This window comes from Suncus etruscus, chromosome 15 (genome assembly GCF_024139225.1).
Source record: "Suncus etruscus isolate mSunEtr1 chromosome 15, mSunEtr1.pri.cur, whole genome shotgun sequence".
Lineage (NCBI taxonomy): Eukaryota > Metazoa > Chordata > Mammalia > Eulipotyphla > Soricidae > Suncus > Suncus etruscus.
The window spans coordinates 44,755,420-44,775,324 of record NC_064862.1 but is presented as its reverse complement, the minus strand read 5'-3'; the positions used below and the strand labels follow the sequence as shown (position 1 = coordinate 44,775,324).

Here is a 19,905-nt window from a genome sequence, read left to right as displayed (position 1 = left end):
GTCCTACATCATATTTTCTTTATTAAGAGATACACAGATGGCATAAACTCTTCAAAGGTATAAATTTACATTTAAGATAGTATAAAATTAGATTTAATATGTTAATGGTTCTGTTAAAAGAACAGTTCTATTAACAGAACACTTATCGTCACCTAACAGTCCTATATAAAATGAAACAAAAATACAACCCAACACTCTTCAAACAATATTTCAATAACAAGAACAGTAAATCCTTATTAAGGAGAAATAGACCACTCTAATATCAATTTTATCCAGTGTAAAATATTTTCAGTTTATTTGACAAAACAGTTCAGATTCTCTCATGTCACAGCATATCAATAAATGATGTACATATATTTTATATAACATATCATCTAAAAATTCCAATTATGGAGTTGCAAAGTACAAATGCTGATAGCTTAAGTGCAGGTAGTATTTTAATTAAGAAATAAATGAGTATTCCAACACATAAGTGAAATGAGGTTTTAATGAAAAAGATTTAATTCCACAGGATGTCTTTTTCAAAAGCAATTAAATCAAGTCTGTGATTTCAAGTTTAAACAAGTATTGTTTGAAGTAAGAAAAGGCAATCAAGAGGTATATTATAGCATGTAACATATTTCTGACAATTTCTAACAGCATTCGTTTTAGAACTTGTAGTCTAATGAAAAAAGAATTAGAGAAAAGAACTCTAACTCCTTTCTGAGGAAGCTAATGCTAATTGTTATCTTGACACAAAAGTACATTAATAATATTGGTGATTTTTTTTTTACCACTCAGACTGCATCCTCTCCTTCTATCCCTTCCAAAGGAAGGGAAGAATGATCATCAATGGCCAAAGGCAGTCACAGAAGCAACACCTAGAGCCGGCTTCACGCTCAGGAGAGGACGCTCTGATTCTTCCTCGTGGCTTCGGGTGCTCTACATGATCAGAGAAACTTCTCTAGTCACATACTATAAAAATGATCCCTGAAAGTAGAGTCTTAATATTGATGAATTTTAAATTGACTTTCTCACAAACTGAGTTACTGAAAAGATTATTTTCTTCAACAATAACTTTAAGGAACACACAAAATTTAACATAAAAATCTGTACTTCCAGGTTTAAAAAGCAGACAGTATTATGAAGCAGTAGCCTTTTAAATAAGTAAACAGTTTAAAGTTTTTACAATGTATCTTAAATTTTGATTTCAGGGTCAGAGAAAAAGCATGGAGGTGGGACGTTTGCCTTGCATGCAGAAGGATGGTGGTTCGAATCCTGGCATTCCATATGGTTCCCAGAGCCTGCCAGGAGTGATTTCTGAGCATAGAGCCAGGAGTAACCCCTGAGTGCTGCTAGGTGTGACCCAAAATCCAAAAAAAGAAAAAAGAAAATTTTTTTAATTTCAAAAGTATTTTATGAACCCATCATCACATATTTACAAATATGTTTCATACATTATACTTTGAGAAATTGTAAGTAGTGAAAAATAAGCAAAATTTTTCATCAAATTCAAGTTTCCAGGGATCTTAAAGACAACTTTTTTTTTTTTTTTTTGGTTTTTGGGTTACACCTGGCTGTGCTCAGGGGTTACTCCTGGATCTATGCTCAGAAATCGCTCCTGGCAAGCTTGGGGGACCATGTGGATGCCGGGAATCGAACCATCATCCATCTGCGTCTAAGGCAAATGCCTTACCGCTGTGCTATCTCTCCAGCCCCAATCTTAAAGACAATTTATAGGGGCTGGAATGATAGTATAGCAGGTAGGGCATTTGCCTTGCATGCAGTCAACCCAGGTTCAATCCTCTGCATCTCATATGGTCCCTCTAGGCCTCCCAGGAGTAACTCCTGAGCATAGAGCCAGAAATAACTCCTGAGCACTTCTGGGTGTGCCCCTCGCAAAGCTAAACAAACAAAAGGACAATATAACTACTTATGCTCAGCAGAGATATCTAGTCAATTTGAGGTTGATGTTGCTATCCAAAAAACCCTCAAGTTATATGAAAAAAATCAGTCAAAGAGAATCTGTAGCTTTGATCATTTTCAAGCTTTTAAATATGTACACATACAAACAGAAGGGTGCATGTGGCATGCAGAAATCAACTTAAGTTGTTTTACAAACCCTAAGCCACTACTAGGAAGCAGCTATTTTAGGTTTTACATAATTTCCACAGTCTTAATACCACTGTTTTTATTCAAATAAAAGAAACCAACTTTTGAAGTCATGATAATCAGAAATGACACTTCTGAACAAAAATAACTAGAAACAATAGGGCAACTAGAAAACCACTGAAAATCACAACTAGAAACAACAGGGCAACAACTAGAAACAACTAGAAGCAATCTTGAACATAATTTTCCTCCAAGTACAAGGAATGGTATGTAAACCATTCCAAACAGAACAAGAAATCTTGGGAAGCTTATATGCCTTTAATTTACAAGATAAAGTTAAGTGCTATATGCACTTCTATAAAATAAAGCAAGTGTAATAAACAAGAAGAAAAAAAATCAAATAATAAAACATGGGGGCAGATTATTTTCAAAGTTGCCAAAAGTTCTTTTTCTGTGTTTTGGGCACACTGTTTTAATTTTATATTCTCTATTTTACTACAGCACTCTCCCAATTTTCCTCTCTTCCTCATTAAAAATCAACCTTAAAACAAGTTTCTGTTCAAAGAAATTATATATGAAAACAGGAAGAACATGGTTTATTGAGCACCACCAGGTGTGACCCCAAGACACAAAAAATTATGATAGGCAAAACTCCAGGTGTAATGATTCCTGAGTACATAGCAAGAAGTACACATTGAGCATCGCCAGGTGTGACCCCAAAACAACCACCAAAAAATTGTGATAGACAAAGCTCCAGATGGAAATCCACATATTTTAGAAATGTTGAAAAATTTTATGTCTTTAATTAAAAAAAAAAAAAACTCAAACCTGGTATTACAGAGCTGTTAACCAGCAAATAAAAATAATGAAATAGTTCTAGTTATTAAAGTTTGCAGTAATAATTTTATGGAAGTTCTTGTTTTAAAAGTATAGGCATTTACAGCTAGGAGTCCACGAACTGTTTCAAAGGAATGTTTTTTTGTTTTGTTTTGTTTTGTTTTGGGTCACACCCAGCAGTGCTTAGGGGTTTTGCCTGGCACCACGCTCAGAAATCGCTTCCTGGCAGGCTCGGGTACCAAATGGGATGCCGGGATTCGAACCAATAACCTTCTGCATGCAAGGCAAATGCTTTACCTCCATGCTATCTCTGGCCCCTCAAAGGAATGTTTTATACCAAAAATCAACTCTAAAACCAATTTTCCTAATACCTTCTTTTCCCAAAATTGTTACATTTCAAGGTGCGGAAATGCAAGGAAACAAGGTATTTTATGTGATTTTCATTTAAGAAATCTAGCATTTTAATGAAATGGAAGACTTTTTATTGTTGTACTATTTATGGTAACAAAGTACACTTTGAGTGCATTAAGCTGAAATGCTGTAGCCATTACAAACAGCATAATTTAAAGGAATATCTCAACAATTCCAATGTTTCTGTTATATGACCTTGATACTACTTATTTTTTTCTAAGTTTGGATTGCTGAGGGTATCTTTATTGTGTTTGAGATTATAGAAAATATGCTAATGTAGCTTAACATAAATAATATATAAGCAATATACACACAAACATATGAACAGGTCCAAGCATCAGACCACTGACATTGTACTCTCAGGATTTACACGAATAAGTCTAGATGCATTCCTCAGGTCTTGGAGTTGTTTTGCAGGTTTTCCCACTCCTTCTTCAAACCTTTTCTCAACCACGGAGAGGACAGTTTCATAAAGAAAGGATGCATTCTGTCTGATAAAAGCTTTCTTCTCTGGATCCTGCTCACATCGAAGACTGTAATCCACATGCTGAATCGCAACCAAAATGATTTCCACTAGGCTTTCCAGAAGTACCATGTGTAGCTCTGGAAAATAGAGCTTCAGTGCCTCTTCCAAGAAGCCCATTGTCTGTTTAGTGAAAGCAACCACGGTATAACTTAGGTTCACCCAGCAGTCATCCCCCGTATATTGCTCAAAATTACTCACCCCACAACTCTTCATCTCCTCTTTAAGTTTACTCAGGGCTTCTGGAGTCATCAAGTTCATTCTCCTCCACATCTCCTCGGAGTTTCGATGCTTAGTGGCTTCGATTATGATTTCTTTGTAACTGCGCAGCGCCTCTTGGATATCTTTCACAAGAAGAGCATGGATGATGAAGGTGAGGTCTAGTCCAATATCACCCAGCTGTTGACAATGCTCTTTTGCTACTTTTACGCATTCCGCGGCTGTGGAGAGGCTCTCCTTACTGTCAAACACTTGCTTGCTAAAAGCATCGACAAACATGCCCATGGCTGATCTTGCCCAGACCACAAAAGCAGAGTAGCATCCACTGTCAGTGCCTGCAAAATCCGTTTCGAATTCCCTGGCAGTCTCAAGCAGGCTGGTAAAGAAGACATGACACAGCTTGTGAATGTAGAGCAAAGTGGCCCCTTCGATGCGAAGCTGACGGATAGCAGTGTGCACCGCTGCCGCCCTATTTCTCAAAAAGAGCTCGCAAGCCTTTGTGCACTGACCAAGGCGGATTAGTTGAGAAACTGCCCTGCGTGTTGCCTTGGGACCCCCTCTTAGAGAACGATCTGGGGAGAGCTCAAAGACTAGGACTTCCGTGAGCTGTCTGACACGCTCATCCACCTTGAGCCTTAATTCTTTCACCGGTGGTGGACTGGGTTTATCTTTCAGATAATGGTTCAATTTGTCCAGCAGGTCAACGGCCCCTTCAAAGTCCCTCTGAGCAATACAGACATCCAGGTCTTCAGGCAACTCTTGGATCCATTCCATGAAAAGGTCCACCTTCTCCTCTTCTACCTCAGGAACCGCTGGCTCCTCGTTTTCTTCCTCTTCAAATGGATTATTACTGGCTTTGGAAGTCACTGGGGGTGGCGCACGGGGGGCCGCAGCCTCCTCCTGCTCTCTCCGTCTTTTCTCATTGAGGGCCCTCTTGGTTTCCTCCAGAACTTCCAACCACTCGCGTTTAATCTTGGCATTTTCTGCCTGAAAAATACGGCTCTCGGGAAACATGAGCAGCTTGAACATGTCCTTCATGGGGGGGTTATCCTTGACATTCACCACAGCCAGACCATCTAGGGGGTAGAGGGCGTTGTAGCGATACATGCCCCGCCGCTGTGGCAGCCAAGTGGCCACCAGCAAGCAGTCGTTCATCAGGAAGCCGTGCACCCGCTGCAGCTGGGCCATGTGGTCGGCCTCATATTCCACCAGGTCTCCGTTGTACACCAGGTACTGCCCGGGCGTCTCGAGCAGGTGCCTGCAGCCTTCCACCTTCTCCAGCAAGGTGGTGAGAGTGCGTTGCTTGCCTTCCTCGCCGGGGCCGGAACTGTCGCGGGAGGAGGCGCCCCGCGAGGTCGGAAAGAAGCCAGCCTGGCCCCGAAGGGGGTCTCGGGCCCATGCGCCTCCTCCGCCTCCTTCCTCCCCTGCAGAGGCGGCGGCGGCTCCGGCGGCGGCGGCTGGCAGCAGCGTCAGGGGGATGCTCTCCAGGCTGCTCTTCTGCTCCGTCAGCAAATGGCTCAGCTGGTACATCTCGCTCTCCAGGTAAGAGATCTCGCGGGCCGTCTCGATAAACTGCCGATAGTTCTGGTAGACGTTACGCTTCAGATTCTGCGCCGTCTCCTCCGCGAGCGCCTGGATGCGTTGCCGGTGTTCCTGCAGGTCTCGGTCCCCGTCCGACTGCTGCGAGAGCTGCTTCACGTACAGGCGCGCCTCAAAGCCGCCCGATTCCAGCTGCCGCCTCAGGCGGCTCGCGCCGCCGTCCGACATCGTCATCGCCATCTCAGCTCGGAGCTCCAGAAGTCTGAGCCTGACTGTCGCGAAACCCCTAAAACCCCGCGACGCCGCTGTAGAACTCCAATGAACGCCGCCGGCTGAGCTCCAGAATTGAGGAAGTAAGCGGCTGGGAGAGATGAGTGCGCCTGCGCAAGAACCTGGCCGACAGATACTGCGCCTGCGCCAGGAGCTGGCCGGCAGGTACTGCGCCTGCGCAGAGTGTGGAGCGCCGAAAGCGCGTGCGCGAGAACTCACGCTTTTTTTTAGGGCGCATGCGCTGGAGGCATTCTAGGAAGTGTGCGGGGGTGGTGGGCGGCGAGGTGGTCGTACTGCGCATGTGCTGAGCGTGACATGCTTATTTAGAATATTAGCAAGACGTGATCTCACTTCCTGAATCTTACTAGATCTTCAGTGACGGGAGCCCAAGTTTGGAGCTGTCTGAGATGTGACATTGGGTTCTTTGGCCAGCCTCAGAGTATTGATTTTGGTGTTTTTATTTTTGGCAAACTCAGTTCTTGTTCTCGAGATAGTTTTTCCGGTTTCCTCGTGAAATCAGCAAACTTGAGAGCCAGTATCTGCTGTAGGAGCTCGTTCCTCCTTGTTAGCTGAAGGTTGACAGCCTCCGGGATCCAAAGCAGCTATGGACGAAGACTTTATTTTGGCCCAACAGCTGCAAGAGGAGTGGAACCTGCAGGTCGCGACGAGCCATCACCCCCAGGAGCCCTTGTCGGTGGTGGACGCGTCTTGGGAGCTGTTGGATCCCACCCCGGATTTGCAGGCCCTGTTTATGCAATTCAACGATCAGTTCTTCTGGGGCCAGCTAGACTCCGTCGAAGTGAAGTGGAGCAAGCGAATGACCCAGTGAGTCAGTCTCCAGCCTTATTGGGGGGCGGGGGGGAGCCGGGCCGGTCACTTTTCCATCACTCTTCACTCCTTTGGTCGCCTTGAATGTCGCCTTACTTGAAACTAGATTATTGCACGTCTGATTTATTGTGTGGCTTCTTCAGGGGAAGCACCACTCTTAGTGCCCTCCTAACTGGGTTGAAATGTATCTCCTACTCTGGAGAGTATGATTCTCATAGGATGAACTGTCGAAGAATATGCATAATTTGCATGCTTAACGTAAGAAAGGGTCCTGCGTATTTAATTAAGGTGCTGTGATTCACAGTTGTTTGTGGTTTTTGTTTTTGGGCCACACCTGGCGGCACTCAGGGATTACTCCTGGACCTGCGCTCAGAAATCACTCCTGGTGGGCTCAAGGGACCAGATGGGGTATCGAAGATCGAACCCGTGTCAGCCACGTGCAAGACAACTGTAAATCCGGCCCGATTTAGTTATTAATAGTTAAGTTTACACATATAATTGTCTAGTTTAACTCCCACCACTAGTGTCAACTTCCCTACACCAGTGTTCCCTAGTTCTCTGTCCTCCACTTCCCTATCCCCAGCCATCTGCCCTGACAGTCACGTTTTATAGTTTTTTTTTTTTTTTGGTTTTTGGCCACACCTGGTGGTGCTCAGGGGTTACTCCTGGCTGTCTGCTCAGAAATAGCTCCTGGCAGGCACGGGGGACCCTATGGGACACCGGGATTCGAACCAACCACCTTTGGTCCTGGATCGGCTGCTTGCAAGGCAAACACCGCTGTGCTATCTCTCCGGGCCCACGTTTTATAGTTTGTGGTTGTAGTTTGGATCTCATGTTTTCAATGTTAAATGTGTGCTTTGGATATATACAGCCCAAAGCTCCCTCTCCCTGCTTCCTTGTTTCTTCCCTTTCATATCTTTTTCCTTACTCCCTCAATTTCTTCTCTGTCCTCCTGTATACTTGGGTTAAGGGTGATCAAGATTTCCTTCCTTTAATACATTGTATTCCCTCGTCTAGTTATTCTATATACTACAGATAAGTGAAATCATCCTGAACAATTTTTTTGTTTTATTTCAGGTGTGCTGGATTATGCAACTATGAAGGCAGAGGTGGAATGTGTTCCATCCGCCTCAGTGAACCCCTTTTGAAGTTGAGACCAAGAAAAGACCTTGTAGAGGTATTTTTAACATTTAACTTAAGCATTACATAGTCATTAAGCCACTGCGTTTTAATTAAGGCTCATGTCCTTTTTCCCTGCTTGCTCATTGAGTTACTAAGAATGTCGTGTTAATATCTGCAGCTATGATTGTAGAGGCTTTTATTATTTTTGAAGCGAGATAGTATTTATTAAAAAAAAAAAAAGATATGGGGGCCTGGAGAGATAGCATCGAGGTAAGGCATTTGCCTTTCATGCAGAAGGTCATCAGTTTGAATCCCAGAGTCCCATAAGGTCCCCTTAGCCTGCCTGGGGCGATTTCTGAGCATAGAGCCAGGAATTGCCCCTGAGCACTGCTGGGTGTGACTCAAAAACAAACAAAAAAACCCAAAACAGCAACAACAAAAAAGATAGTATTTATTGAAACTTACTTAGAAAGAAGTGAGGTGAATAATGTATGTGGTCAATAGAGAATATGAGTTTCCTCATTTAAAGGATTAGAAAGCTCCCCCGCAAACTATGAAAGTGGAATGAAACTATGAAATTCCTGTGAAACTACGAAAACTATGAAATAAACTATAAAACTCCTAGGCAGAATTCCTGGTTTATTTCTCTTTCTGCTTCTGCAAAGTTGGGCTTCATGTAGTTTAAACTTGAGGTTTTTAACTTTTCTGATCATGACCTTCTTCTGACCTTATTTCCTTCCTGTGGGCTATACTAACTCCTAAGAATTGGTCCCTTCATTGGGCCCCATTTGACCGATTTTCACCAGTAGCACCCGCCCCCTAGGAATATTCTGAAAGGCCAAGGGGGCCATATGCCCCCTTGAGAAATGTTTAAAAGCAAATGTGCATATCTTTTTAGTTTTTGTTTTTGGACCATATCTGGTGGTGCTCAGGAGTTGGTTACTCCTGGCTCTGCTCTCAGATATCGCTCCTGGCAGACTCTGGAGACTATAAGACAGGGGTCTCATTCAATTTACCTGGGGGCCTCAGGAGGCAAAGTCGGGGTGAGGCAGGGCTGCATAAGGGATTTCGCTTACCAAATATTTGCAGTAAAAAATCGCATTAGTAAGAAAAAAAATCACAAAAAATCGCATTAAACATTTGCATACCCCGAATGAAACTGCTCAGGGTATGCGAATGTTTAATGCGATTTTTTTCTTACTAATGCAATTTTTATTGCGATTATTCGGTAAGTGAATAATCGCGAATACTGTGATATTTGAAGGCCGGCCGCGGGCCACAAAATGTTGTACGAAGGGCCGCAAACGGCCCGCGGACCGCGAGTTTGAGGCCCCTTGCTATAAGGGATGCCCAAGATTGAACCCTTGGTAGCCAAATGCAAGGCAAACGTCCTACCTGCTGTGCTATTGCTCAGGCCCCAAATGTGTATATTTTTAATATATATATATTTTAAATAATTAAATATAAGATAAAACATAATTGTACATGGAGGAACATTACAGCAGGCAAGGCACTTGTCTTGTACTTTGCTCACCAAGGTTCAATCCCTGTCTATCATGTAAGGGGAAATCCCCAAGAACAGAACTAGAACCAAATATTGAATACTGTTGGGAGTTACCCTAAACCTCCCCACCCTCCCAAAAAAAGTTGTATGTGGTTTCAAAATCTCAATGTTATGAAAAGCTTTTTGCAGAAATGTCCCACTTTATATCCTGAGCTTCACTCCTAGGATACTGTTGTTTCTTTTTGTTCTGTATTTCACATTTAGTTTTCCTTTCCACCAGATAATTTATATCTGACACAAAATACTGTGTACATCTATTACTTTGCCCTTTGTGTGTGTGTGTGTGTGTGTGTGTGTGTGTGTGTGCTGTTGTTTCTTTTTGTTCTGTATTTCACATTTAGTTTTCCTTCCCACCAGATAATTTATATCTGACACAAAATACTGTGAACATCTATTACTTTGCCCTTTGTGTGTGTGTGTGTGTGTGTGTGTGTGTGTGTGTGTGTGTGTGTGTGTGTGTGTGTGTGTGGTTTTTGGGCCACACCCGGTGACACTCGGGATGCTCCTGGCTTGGGGATCATATGGGACGCTGGGGGATTGAACCGCAAGGCCTGTCCTAGGCTAGTGCTCCCAAGGCAGATGCCTTATCGCTTGCACCACCGCTCCGGCCCCAAACTTTGCCTTTTTTGGGGGGGGGATTGAGGTGGAGGTGGCACACTCAACAGTTCTCAGAGCTTAACTTCTGGCATTGCTTGGGAAACTGTATATGGTGCCAGGATTGAACCTGGGTGGATCATTTGAAAGACAAACTCCCTACCTGCTCTGGTACCACTCCAGCTCAGTCTATTGTTGGTATGTGATTTACAACTTGGTTATGCCCAAAACAAAGATCATCCTTGGTTTCTTTGCATCTATTTGTTTACAACTTGGTTCTACTCAAAACAGATTTTCCTACTTACCATATTGTATTACATGTCTCAAGCAAACCTGGGCAAGATTGGCTCAGGATAGGTTTTCTGTCCTTCTGCCCAGGGGTGGTCTCTGTACTCATTAAAAACCAGGGCAAGATTGGCTCAGGATAGGTTTTCTGTCCTGCCCAAGGGTGGTCTCTGCACTCATTAAAAACTAGGTCTGGCAGGCAGCTCACTCTTTCTGTTGACAAGGCAGAAAGCCACCTTCTGCATGGTTAGGATTATTATCTGCGTTAGCCATTGAGGCAGACCTGCTTTCACCTGGGTGAAAATAAAATTGGGGGGGGCCGGGCGGTGGCGCTGGAGGTAAGGTGCCTGCCTTGCCTGCGCTAGCCTAGGACGGACCGCGGTTCGATCCCCCGGCGTCCCATATGGTCCCCCAAGAAGCCAGGAGCAACTTCTGAGCACATAGCCAGGAGTAACCCCTGAGAGTCACAGGGTGTGGCCCAAAAACCAAAAAAAAAAAAAAAAAAAGAAAATAAAATTTGGGGCCTCACATTGCATTTTCATTAAAACCATCTGCTCTCGTTTTCTCCAAGTCATTTAATAATCTTTTTCATTATGATTTTTGTTTTGTTTTCTTGGCCACCCCCACTGGTGGCCCTCAGCAGTTACTCCTAGCTCTGCACTCAGAAATCACTCCTGGCAGGTTCTGGGGACTATATGGGATGCTGGGGATGGAATCCGGATTGACTGCATGCAAGGCAAACACCTACCCGCTGTTTTATTACTTAGGCACCTCATTCTGATATTGACTGTGGAATTCCATTATGTGGATCTATGTTGAATTCAACCATGCCTTTATTACTAAATTCTCATTTCTAGTCTGGATATTGTAAACAATGCTCTGGTGTAAATTTCTTTATAAATGATCTTATAAGGGTGTCTAGATATTGTTGGGTCAAAGGGTAAATGCATTTGTAATTTTGTTAGATGTTACTAAATTCTCCTTCATACTTTTTCCAATTTGCTAGTGATAAAATGGAAGTTTATTTTTTTCTTAAGCATTATTAAGGTACTGGGCTATAGTAATTTTATCTTGGTAAGTCACTAGTATAAATATTTAATTTTTTCATAAATGAAACTTAATATCTTTTTCTACTAGATTTAACTAATAGTTGAAAAAGTCAACTGTTAATAAGGAGATTAGGAGGTTTTTTTTCTCCATGCAAAGCTGAGTCCAGTTGAGTCTTCTTCCTTGTTGTGTCTTTTATTTTTTTTGTTTTTATGTGGTGCCAGGGTTTAAACCCAGGTATTAAACTTTGCCATTGAGACAATTCATGGTAGGACAGGGAGTTATTTTGCTTTTTGGGGGGCTCCACACCAGAGATACTAATGGGTTATCTCTGGCTCTGCACTCAGGAATCACTTCTGGCATATGGTGGATCATATAGGATACCAGAAATGGAAGGCTAATTGTGTGTCAGGCCAGTGCCTTATCTTTTGGCCCTGGAACAGAGTGTTCTTAACTTGGTAGTTATAGAGCTTTGGAGTAAATATGTGTAAAGGTGTGTGAAATATGCTTATATAATTTCCCTAGAAAGATGGTTTTTATAAGTTTTGAGAGAAGTCTGTGATCCAAAGAAGGTTAAAAATTCAGAGAATAAGAAAACTTTTTTTTTTTCAAAAAAAATTATCTTCAAAAGTGCCTTAACGAATTAATGTTTTTAATTTCAGACACTCTTGCATGAAATGATACATGCCTATTTATTTGTTACTAATAATTATAAAGACCGGAGTGAACATGGTCCAGAGTTTTGTAAACATATGCATCGCATCAATCATCTGACTGGAGCCAATATCACGGTATGGAAAGCTACACAAATTTAGTTTCCAATACCCGGCACCCCCAATAATTCTTGGTATTTAATTAAAAACAGGGACCTAGGGTGCTTGCTCTTCAAGCCCATGTTGTTTCTTGAAAATGTCTCTTGCATGTCTATCATTATGTTTCTTTGCTTGCTTGGCTTCCATTCTAGAGAAGCCTGTGCTCTCTCCTGAAAACATTATTTCCTCCCTTTCTTTCCTCTCACAAAAGTTTCATTCAATGAAAACTGTCTTGCTTTGCTGAAAACAAAACAATATAAAACAAAACAAAAACCCAGAGATCTGAACAGAAATAATACTATTTTTAAGGCAAATCATAGCAACCCAGAGGTCTTTCTAAGTTGATGACTGTCTAGGAGTATGGAATAAAATGGCTACATAGGGATCAAAAATTTTATGGTCTCTGTGTTAGAGCATCATTTTATGCTTAGATACTCTAGGTCTGCAATACTCCTCAAGGTTATTAAAATTATCTTAACTCTGTCTCCTTACTTCCCTCTCCTTCAGTCCATCCACTATCCTATATTTCACATGTCATTTCCTTTATTAAGTCTTCATTTTCATATTTCTTCCTAATACTGTAGGGAAAGAGTCGAGCAAAAAGGCTTGAGAAATGGCCATAAAAATAGTACAGTGGGTACAATGGATAGGTTGCTTGCCTTGCATATGTTTGATTCCTGGATTCACATAATGATCCTTCAAGAACCATCAGGAGTGATCCCTAAATACAACCATGTACTCAAAACTGAAGGAAATAAAGGCCTGAGGAATCAGACTAGATTAAATCTGACTGACTCCACTAATGATTAAATGTGGAACCTATGTAACTCTTTCCACACTTCTGTTTATTATGAAAAATGAGGATAATAACAATACCTATTTTGAGAATTCTTGTGAAGATTAAAGGAGAAAATACATGTTTCACCTGAGCTTTAGTTGCTTTTATTATCATTATATTCACTTCAGTAATTACCTTAATGTTCCTTAAGGTATTTTTTTATTTTGAGGGATGGTAGTTAGCTATACCAGAAATACTTCCGTCTCAGTTCTTGGCAACTGAGTATGATGCTCAGGATAGAAACTGGTGTCCCATGCACAGTGTGCACTACAGGCCTTTAAACCATCTCTCTTGTACCTAAGGAATTTCCTTTTTAGTGGAGGTGACTGGTCATATATGGTGCTCTGGCCCCTTTTCCTTTCTCTTTACACAATTCCTCTCCTTGTATTATGTAGCTTTTCCCCCTTTTTGGCCACACTAGGAGATGCTAAGGGGTAACTCCTTACTTTGTAGTCAACAATTACTACTGGTAGTGCTCAAGGGACCATATGGGATGCCAGAAATTGAATCCAGGTTGGCCACATGCAAGGCAGACATCCTGCTAACTGTACTATTGCTCCAATTGTGTCATATGTTTCTTCTTTTTTCTACCCATGTATTATTCTAGTCTATTTCAAAAAAGTTGTATAGTTATTTCAATATTAGGAAAATGACTTCAATTAAAAACAAGTCACATTAACCTTAGTTTAATTCCCAGCACTGCATGATTGCTGGATAATCCTAGGAGCCAAGACTGCTGTGTTTCCAAAACAAAACACAAAGACAACAATCTCATAAATCCTAGATTAGAAAAAGAATTCAAGATGTTAGCATAAAATAACTAGTGCATAAACTAGAAGTCTTGTTGTGGCCCTAAAAAAAAATGTGTAATTTTTTTGTATATATAAATCTTTTTTTTTTTTTTTTGGTTTTTGGTGTTTGGGTCACACCCGGCGATGCTCAGGGGTTACTCCTGGCTGTCTGCTCAGAAATAGCTCCTGGCAGGCACGGGGACCATATGGGACACCGGGATTCGAACCAACCACCTTTGGTCCTGGATTGGCTGCTTGCAAGGCAAACGCCGATATCTCTCCGGGCCCAGGAGTGTCAATTTTTAATGGCACTTATCTGTGCTTAATGCTTGGTGAGCGTTAACCTTCCTTGTAGTTGTAACTCTTTTTGTCTTTTCATTTAGGTTCCATGTAAGATTTCATCTAAAGAGTAAAACTAATGCTTCTGCTTAAGAACATTACACAGAAGTTTGTTCAGTGAAAATTACTTTTTCTCTTGCATGAATTTTTTTAGGGCTTATGATGGCTCTATTTTTAGGAATCACTCTGGCGGGTCTTGGGGGCCCAATTGTGGTGCCAAGGATTCAACCCTGGCTGGCCATCTGCAAGGCATTATATTATCTCTCCAGCCCCATTAAAAAAAAATCGAGCAGCATTGGCTTAACATAAATATGCTTTAGGAATCCTTTTTCATACCTCTTCAAAGGTAAATAATCACCATGACCAACTTCAAAATGCCATTATTCCTCTCCCACTTGTGTTGTACCTCCTCTAAACATTCTGCCCCTTACTCTTGTTATCTAAACAACCTCAGTTCTGTGGTTCAAATCCAAGGGTTAGCTGAGGATTGATTTTTGTTGTTATTCTCTTGATTTCTTTATATTCCACCTGAGTAATGTCTGATTTTTCCTTTTTTGTTTTGGTTTTTGGGTTACACCCAGCAGTGCTCAGGGGTTAGTCCTGGCTCTCCACTCAGAAGTCACTTGTGGCAGGCTCAGGGGACCAAATGGGATGCCAGGATTTGAACCAGGGTCCGTCCTGTGTTGGCCACGTGCCAGGCAAATACCTTACCGTTGTGCTATAGCTCCAGCCCCCTAATACCTGATATTTGGCTTTCGATTTCTGACTTAGTTTGCTTAACGGTAGTCTCCAACTTAAATTCTCTCAAATAAAAAGATTTCCTATTTCCTATACAAAGCATTCAGTGTGTACATATCTTTATCAGTTTATCTATGGTGTGTGTATTTAAATATACACACCACATCTTTATCCACTCATCTGTCATTGCTTACTGGGTAGTTTCCTTACCTTGGTCATTATCCTGCATTGTAAATAAGGGTATCTACATACCCTTAAAATTAGTGTATTTTCGTTTGTATAGTGCTTGGGATTAAACCCAGGGTCACAGTCCATCCAAGGATGCACTACATTCTTTTAATAAGATACCTATTCCTAAGAGTAGAATTGAAGAGCTGCATAATAAACTATTTTGAGTTTCTTGAGAAACCTCCATGCTGATTTCCAAAGAGAATGTATGTTTTCATCTATAATGGCCAAGGGTTTCTTTCTACATCAATATTTATTTGTGATCTTATAGCAGTCTTTTCAGTGAATAAAATTTTTCAGTTGATCAGCAAACACTGAGGGCCTTTACCTTATTATACCAAGTCTTTATTTCATACCTGGGATACAAATATGAAGAATAGTTTTCTAGAGATTTTCCTGTACAAAATGTCATCCCCATCAGGCTATCAGGAACACACAAGCAGAGATATTAAAATAGGGAGAGTAGGTTCGCCAGGGGTCACATCAAACAAGAAAGCTTGTGTTGTTAGAGACCAGCATTTGCAGGAAATAGTCTTTTAGACTCTTTTAAGGTTAGTTTTTGATTCAATGGTAAAACAATTTTTATTACATTATGTAGGAATCTTTATTCTAATGATTTTTTTTTTGAGAGGGGCTTTTTTTTTTTACATGATTTGGTGCTGGGAATTGAGCCTTTTTCAGCTTTGTGCAGGGCTAGTGCTCTACTTACTGTACTATTGCTCTGGCCCTGATTTAAATATTGGTTTCTAAAAGTACTAGTATTTTTGGGAGTTTCATGTTTTTTAAAAATAAATACTTTTTGTTCTTTTTAACCCCCTTTTTAATCTTTATACAGTTTTAAAAATATTAAGTTAATTGCTGCTATTTTCTATTAAAACAAACTTTTGAATAGAAGCTAAGCATATAGCTAATTTCTCTCCCAAAACATAGCTTCAGAAAGCTTTAGGGAGCTGTAAGCTAAAGAAAAAATAAGTCTCCGCATTTATTTTCTTAAAAATCTTGAAACTTAATGCTAAAAATATTTTGTTGATGCAGATATACCATGATTTTCATGATGAAGTGGATGAATATCGACGACACTGGTGGCGCTGTGATGGACCATGTCAGCAGAGAAACCCTTATTATGGTTATGTCAAACGTGCTGTTAACAGGGCACCCTCTGCTCATGACTATTGGTGGGATGAACACCAGAAAACCTGTGGAGGCACTTTTATAAAAGTCAAAGAACCAGAGAATTCAAAAGGCAAAGGAAAGACAAAACTAGGAAATTACCCAGTAGCAACTGCAGAGACTAAAGGTAACTTTGTTTTTTCTTTTAACTTTTCCATGACTGTGATGAAAGGTAGCTCTATCTTTTAATGCATTGGTTCTCAATTTTTTTTTTTCTCCTTAATCCCATTTCCTTCCTGTTCTACTGTTTGGACCCTTGTCTCATTCTCTATTTGCTTGATTTTCAATGGTGGCCCCCAAGGAATATCCACATTGAGGAAAACTATGTTAGTGAACTAAAGGTATGCTTAGGGATATTTACTCCCTTACTGGGGATCCCAGGAACATCGCACCAATACAGAACCTGGTATTAAGCTCACATCTTCTCCCTTGCTCTGGGGACTTCCTAAATTATTGAACTATCTTCTGACCCCCCCCCTTTTTTTTTTATAAGGATTCATTTTTTTTATTTTTCAAACAACATAAAAGAATGAAAACTTAATGATCTTAAACTAGATCATGCTTTTAAATTTAAATTTTTGCACTATAAAGTTCTAATTAAATGTATTCATTAGATCCACATCAAAGACAAACCATAAGCTCTTGAAAATTGACATCAATTATAAAAGTGCTGATCCCCTTTTCTTTGGAAATTTCTGACAGCAGGGTTGTCTGGATCACCTCAGCACATTTGGGATAGTGCCAGGGTTTGAACTTGTGGTCTTGCATTTACTTGGCAGACAAGTGCTTTAAGCCACCAAGGTTTTTTTTTTTTTTTTTTTCCCCAGGCTCTTTAAGGGATCAGATATAGTAGGAAAGTCCTGATCAATTCTGTGCATACTATTGCAAGATGTTTGAACTTAAGACCTTATTCTTGCTGGTCAGGCATTCTAAGCCACTGAACCATTTTCTCAGCCTTTATGACAGGAGTCCTCAAACTTTTTAACAGGGGGCCAGTTCACTGTCTCTCAGACCACTGGAAGGCTGGACTATAGTTTAAAAAACTATGAACAAATTCCTATGCACACTGCATATATCTTATTTTGAATTAAAAAAATAAAAGGGAACAATTAAATATTTAAAATAAAGAACAAATAAAGTTAAATCAACAAACTTATCAGTATTTCAATGGGAACCATGGCGGGTTGTAGTTTGAGGACCCCTGCCTGAGACTGAGAGGAGGAGTGGACTTGGGCTGTGTGGTGCACATCCCCCATATGTGCACTGCAGGCCCGGTTATGAGTCAGCTGCTAAGCAGGGCAGGCAGCAGGTGGCAAGAATATCCAGCAGACTCCATGTGGCCTGCTGGCTGGCTGTAGTTTGGTGATCCCTGCCTTTTCATTTGTTTCTAATGGCAAAACAATCAGTTACATACTTAAAAATTCAATCATCCATGAAATGATGTTAGAAAAATATACTTCTCCACATAGAAGGGAAGAAAAGTAGAAATGAATTCCAACTGGTAATATTTGAGGTAAAATCCATTTCCCTATCTTGACATAATGAGTCATTAGGAAACAGAAGGGGAAAAGATTGCCAAAATAAAAACAATAATTCAAATAACAATTCCCGGAATGGAAGTCTTAACTACACCCCTTCCTATCAGTTGAATTCTGTCCAAGAAACTTCTCCTATTGATGTATGTATTTTCTTGGGAGAAGAATGGGGAAAGGATGTGACAAGCCTGTGGTAGTACTTCATCTTCATTTTTTTTCCCTTTTCCTATGAAAGTCCAGAGTTTCTGTCTTTTGAAGAGGTTAGGTCTACTTCCCTTGGGAAGTTGTTTTGATGTGATAAAAATCAAGAACCCAAGTTGCTTTCTAAAATCTGAAATGATAAATTGAAGAATTTATAAGGAGAAATTATATCCTCATTTTGTGTATTGGAGGAAAGATAATGTGGGAGCAGATTTTTCCTTACAAGAAATAAAAGGATACTAAGCTAATTTCAAAGTAAAAGCTACCTTACATATAGATAAAGTAAAAGTTACTTTACATAATAGATCTTTGCTTGATAGAACTCTAATTTGAGAGGATTTTTTTTATCTTATGTTATCTCAGTACCAAAGCTAATTTATGAAGATTATTGTTTTCTATTAATAAGATGTAGATCCAAGTTAGTATTTCTTAATCTTGAAAAAATATTATCCACTAGCTTAATATTTTTTATTATAGTTTTGAGTAAAGGAAAAAACCTTACTTCTTTTGCAGATAATCCAGAGAAAACTGAGAAACAATTATTCATTCCTTTCAGTGGAAAAGGATACATTCTAGGAAAAATAATCAATTCACCTTCACCTGGGAAATTCATTGCTTCAAATTCTACTAATGATAATCAAGATATTTTAAATCAAGACAATTCAACAAATGTTCTAAGACCTAATTCGAAATATGAGGTGAAATCTGAACAGAATGGCTCAAGTAATAAAGTGCCGTTACGTACTTCCAGCCACCAAAATAGTATAAATAATTACTTCCCTAAAATATCAGTTGCCAACCAAAATGCTTTCAGAAATGTGAATGGATCTCCAACAAAAGATGGAATAGTTGGGAGCATCACTAAGAACATCTCTAATTCTCAAGGAAGGCCAACGTCGTCTAAGATAGCCCTTAAAAATCCTTTAAAAGGAATGGAATTGACATCTGTGACTGCATCCCAGAACATGAGTGGGCCTGAAAATGAAGTTCCAAGTAAACGGCAGAAGCTAGAAAATATAACTGTTCTAGACAATTTTTTAAGCAAGAAAGCACAGTTACCAAGTGGTAGTTCTCCAACATGTAGTTCATATCCTACCATGACAACTCAGAATTCTATTGCTTCGTCCAGTCAGAGGAAAATGGTAGACTGTCCTGTTTGTCAGAATGAAATTTTAGAATCTCAAATTAATAAACACTTAGACTGGTGTCTTGAAGTTGAAATCATAAGCTGAAAAAAGCCTTTGATTAATGAGTTTCATATGTATAGATATTACTCACTGGTATAATTCCCTCAGTAATTTCTGGCTAATACTGAGTTCGTATGTTACAACCTATTTCACATAACCAACACAAAACATTGTTTTATTTTCTTATATGATATTTAAATTAAAAATATTTGTCTAAAGGTGCTATATTCACTCGTCTTACACATACTATAACTGTTCTGAATGAACATAACTTTTACATAGTTTATTTCTTGTACTTAATGGTATTTAAATGTGCACATCATTTTAGTTGTATACTTTGTAGGATACTCAGGGTTTTTAGGATTGAAAAAGAACTTTAGGGGCCGGAGAGATAGCATGGAGGTAAGGTGTTTGTCTTTCATGCAGGAGGTCATCGGTTTGAATCCGGGCGTCCCATATAGTCCCCCGTGCCTGCCAGGAGCAATTTCTGAGCCTGGAGCCAGGAATAACCCCTGAGCACTGCCGGGTGTGACCCAAAAACCAAAAAGAAAAAGAACTTTAACCTACAATGTTTTCTAAGAATTTCCTTGTGCAAGGCATGTGACTATATCTCCTGCCCCAGCAAGCATTATTTTTTTCCATTGGTTAGTATAGCTTGTTTCTGGATGTCAGATATTTATTAGAGAAGTCCATTCTTTTTCAATATGTGAAAAAGCTATGTGATAAACCACTGTTT

The 19,905-nt window shown here is 40.2% G+C and overlaps 2 protein-coding genes and 1 non-coding gene across 3 annotated transcripts; 1 reads left to right on the top strand and 2 right to left on the bottom strand.

Moving 5' to 3' along the window:
• Window positions 1-771: 771 nt before the first annotated feature.
• Window positions 772-985, bottom strand: LOC126031505 (small nucleolar RNA U3). The gene has a single exon (XR_007503353.1). It is a non-coding gene; the product is annotated as a small nucleolar RNA U3 (small nucleolar RNA).
• A 2,614-nt stretch (window positions 986-3,599) lies between these two features.
• Window positions 3,600-5,964, bottom strand: EXOC8 (exocyst complex component 8). Its single transcript, XM_049789635.1, has one exon. The coding sequence runs from the start codon at window positions 5,858-5,860 to the stop codon at window positions 3,677-3,679; it is 2,184 nt and encodes a 727-aa protein (XP_049645592.1). The 5' UTR covers window positions 5,861-5,964; the 3' UTR covers window positions 3,600-3,676.
• A 460-nt stretch (window positions 5,965-6,424) lies between these two features.
• SPRTN (SprT-like N-terminal domain) lies at window positions 6,425-19,267 on the top strand. The gene is made up of 5 exons (XM_049789654.1): window positions 6,425-6,715; window positions 7,796-7,895; window positions 11,993-12,121; window positions 16,112-16,373; window positions 18,496-19,267. The coding sequence occupies exons 1-5, from the start codon at window positions 6,495-6,497 to the stop codon at window positions 19,212-19,214; spliced, it is 1,431 nt and encodes a 476-aa protein (XP_049645611.1). The 5' UTR covers window positions 6,425-6,494; the 3' UTR covers window positions 19,215-19,267.
• The last annotated feature ends 638 nt before the right edge of the window (window positions 19,268-19,905 follow it).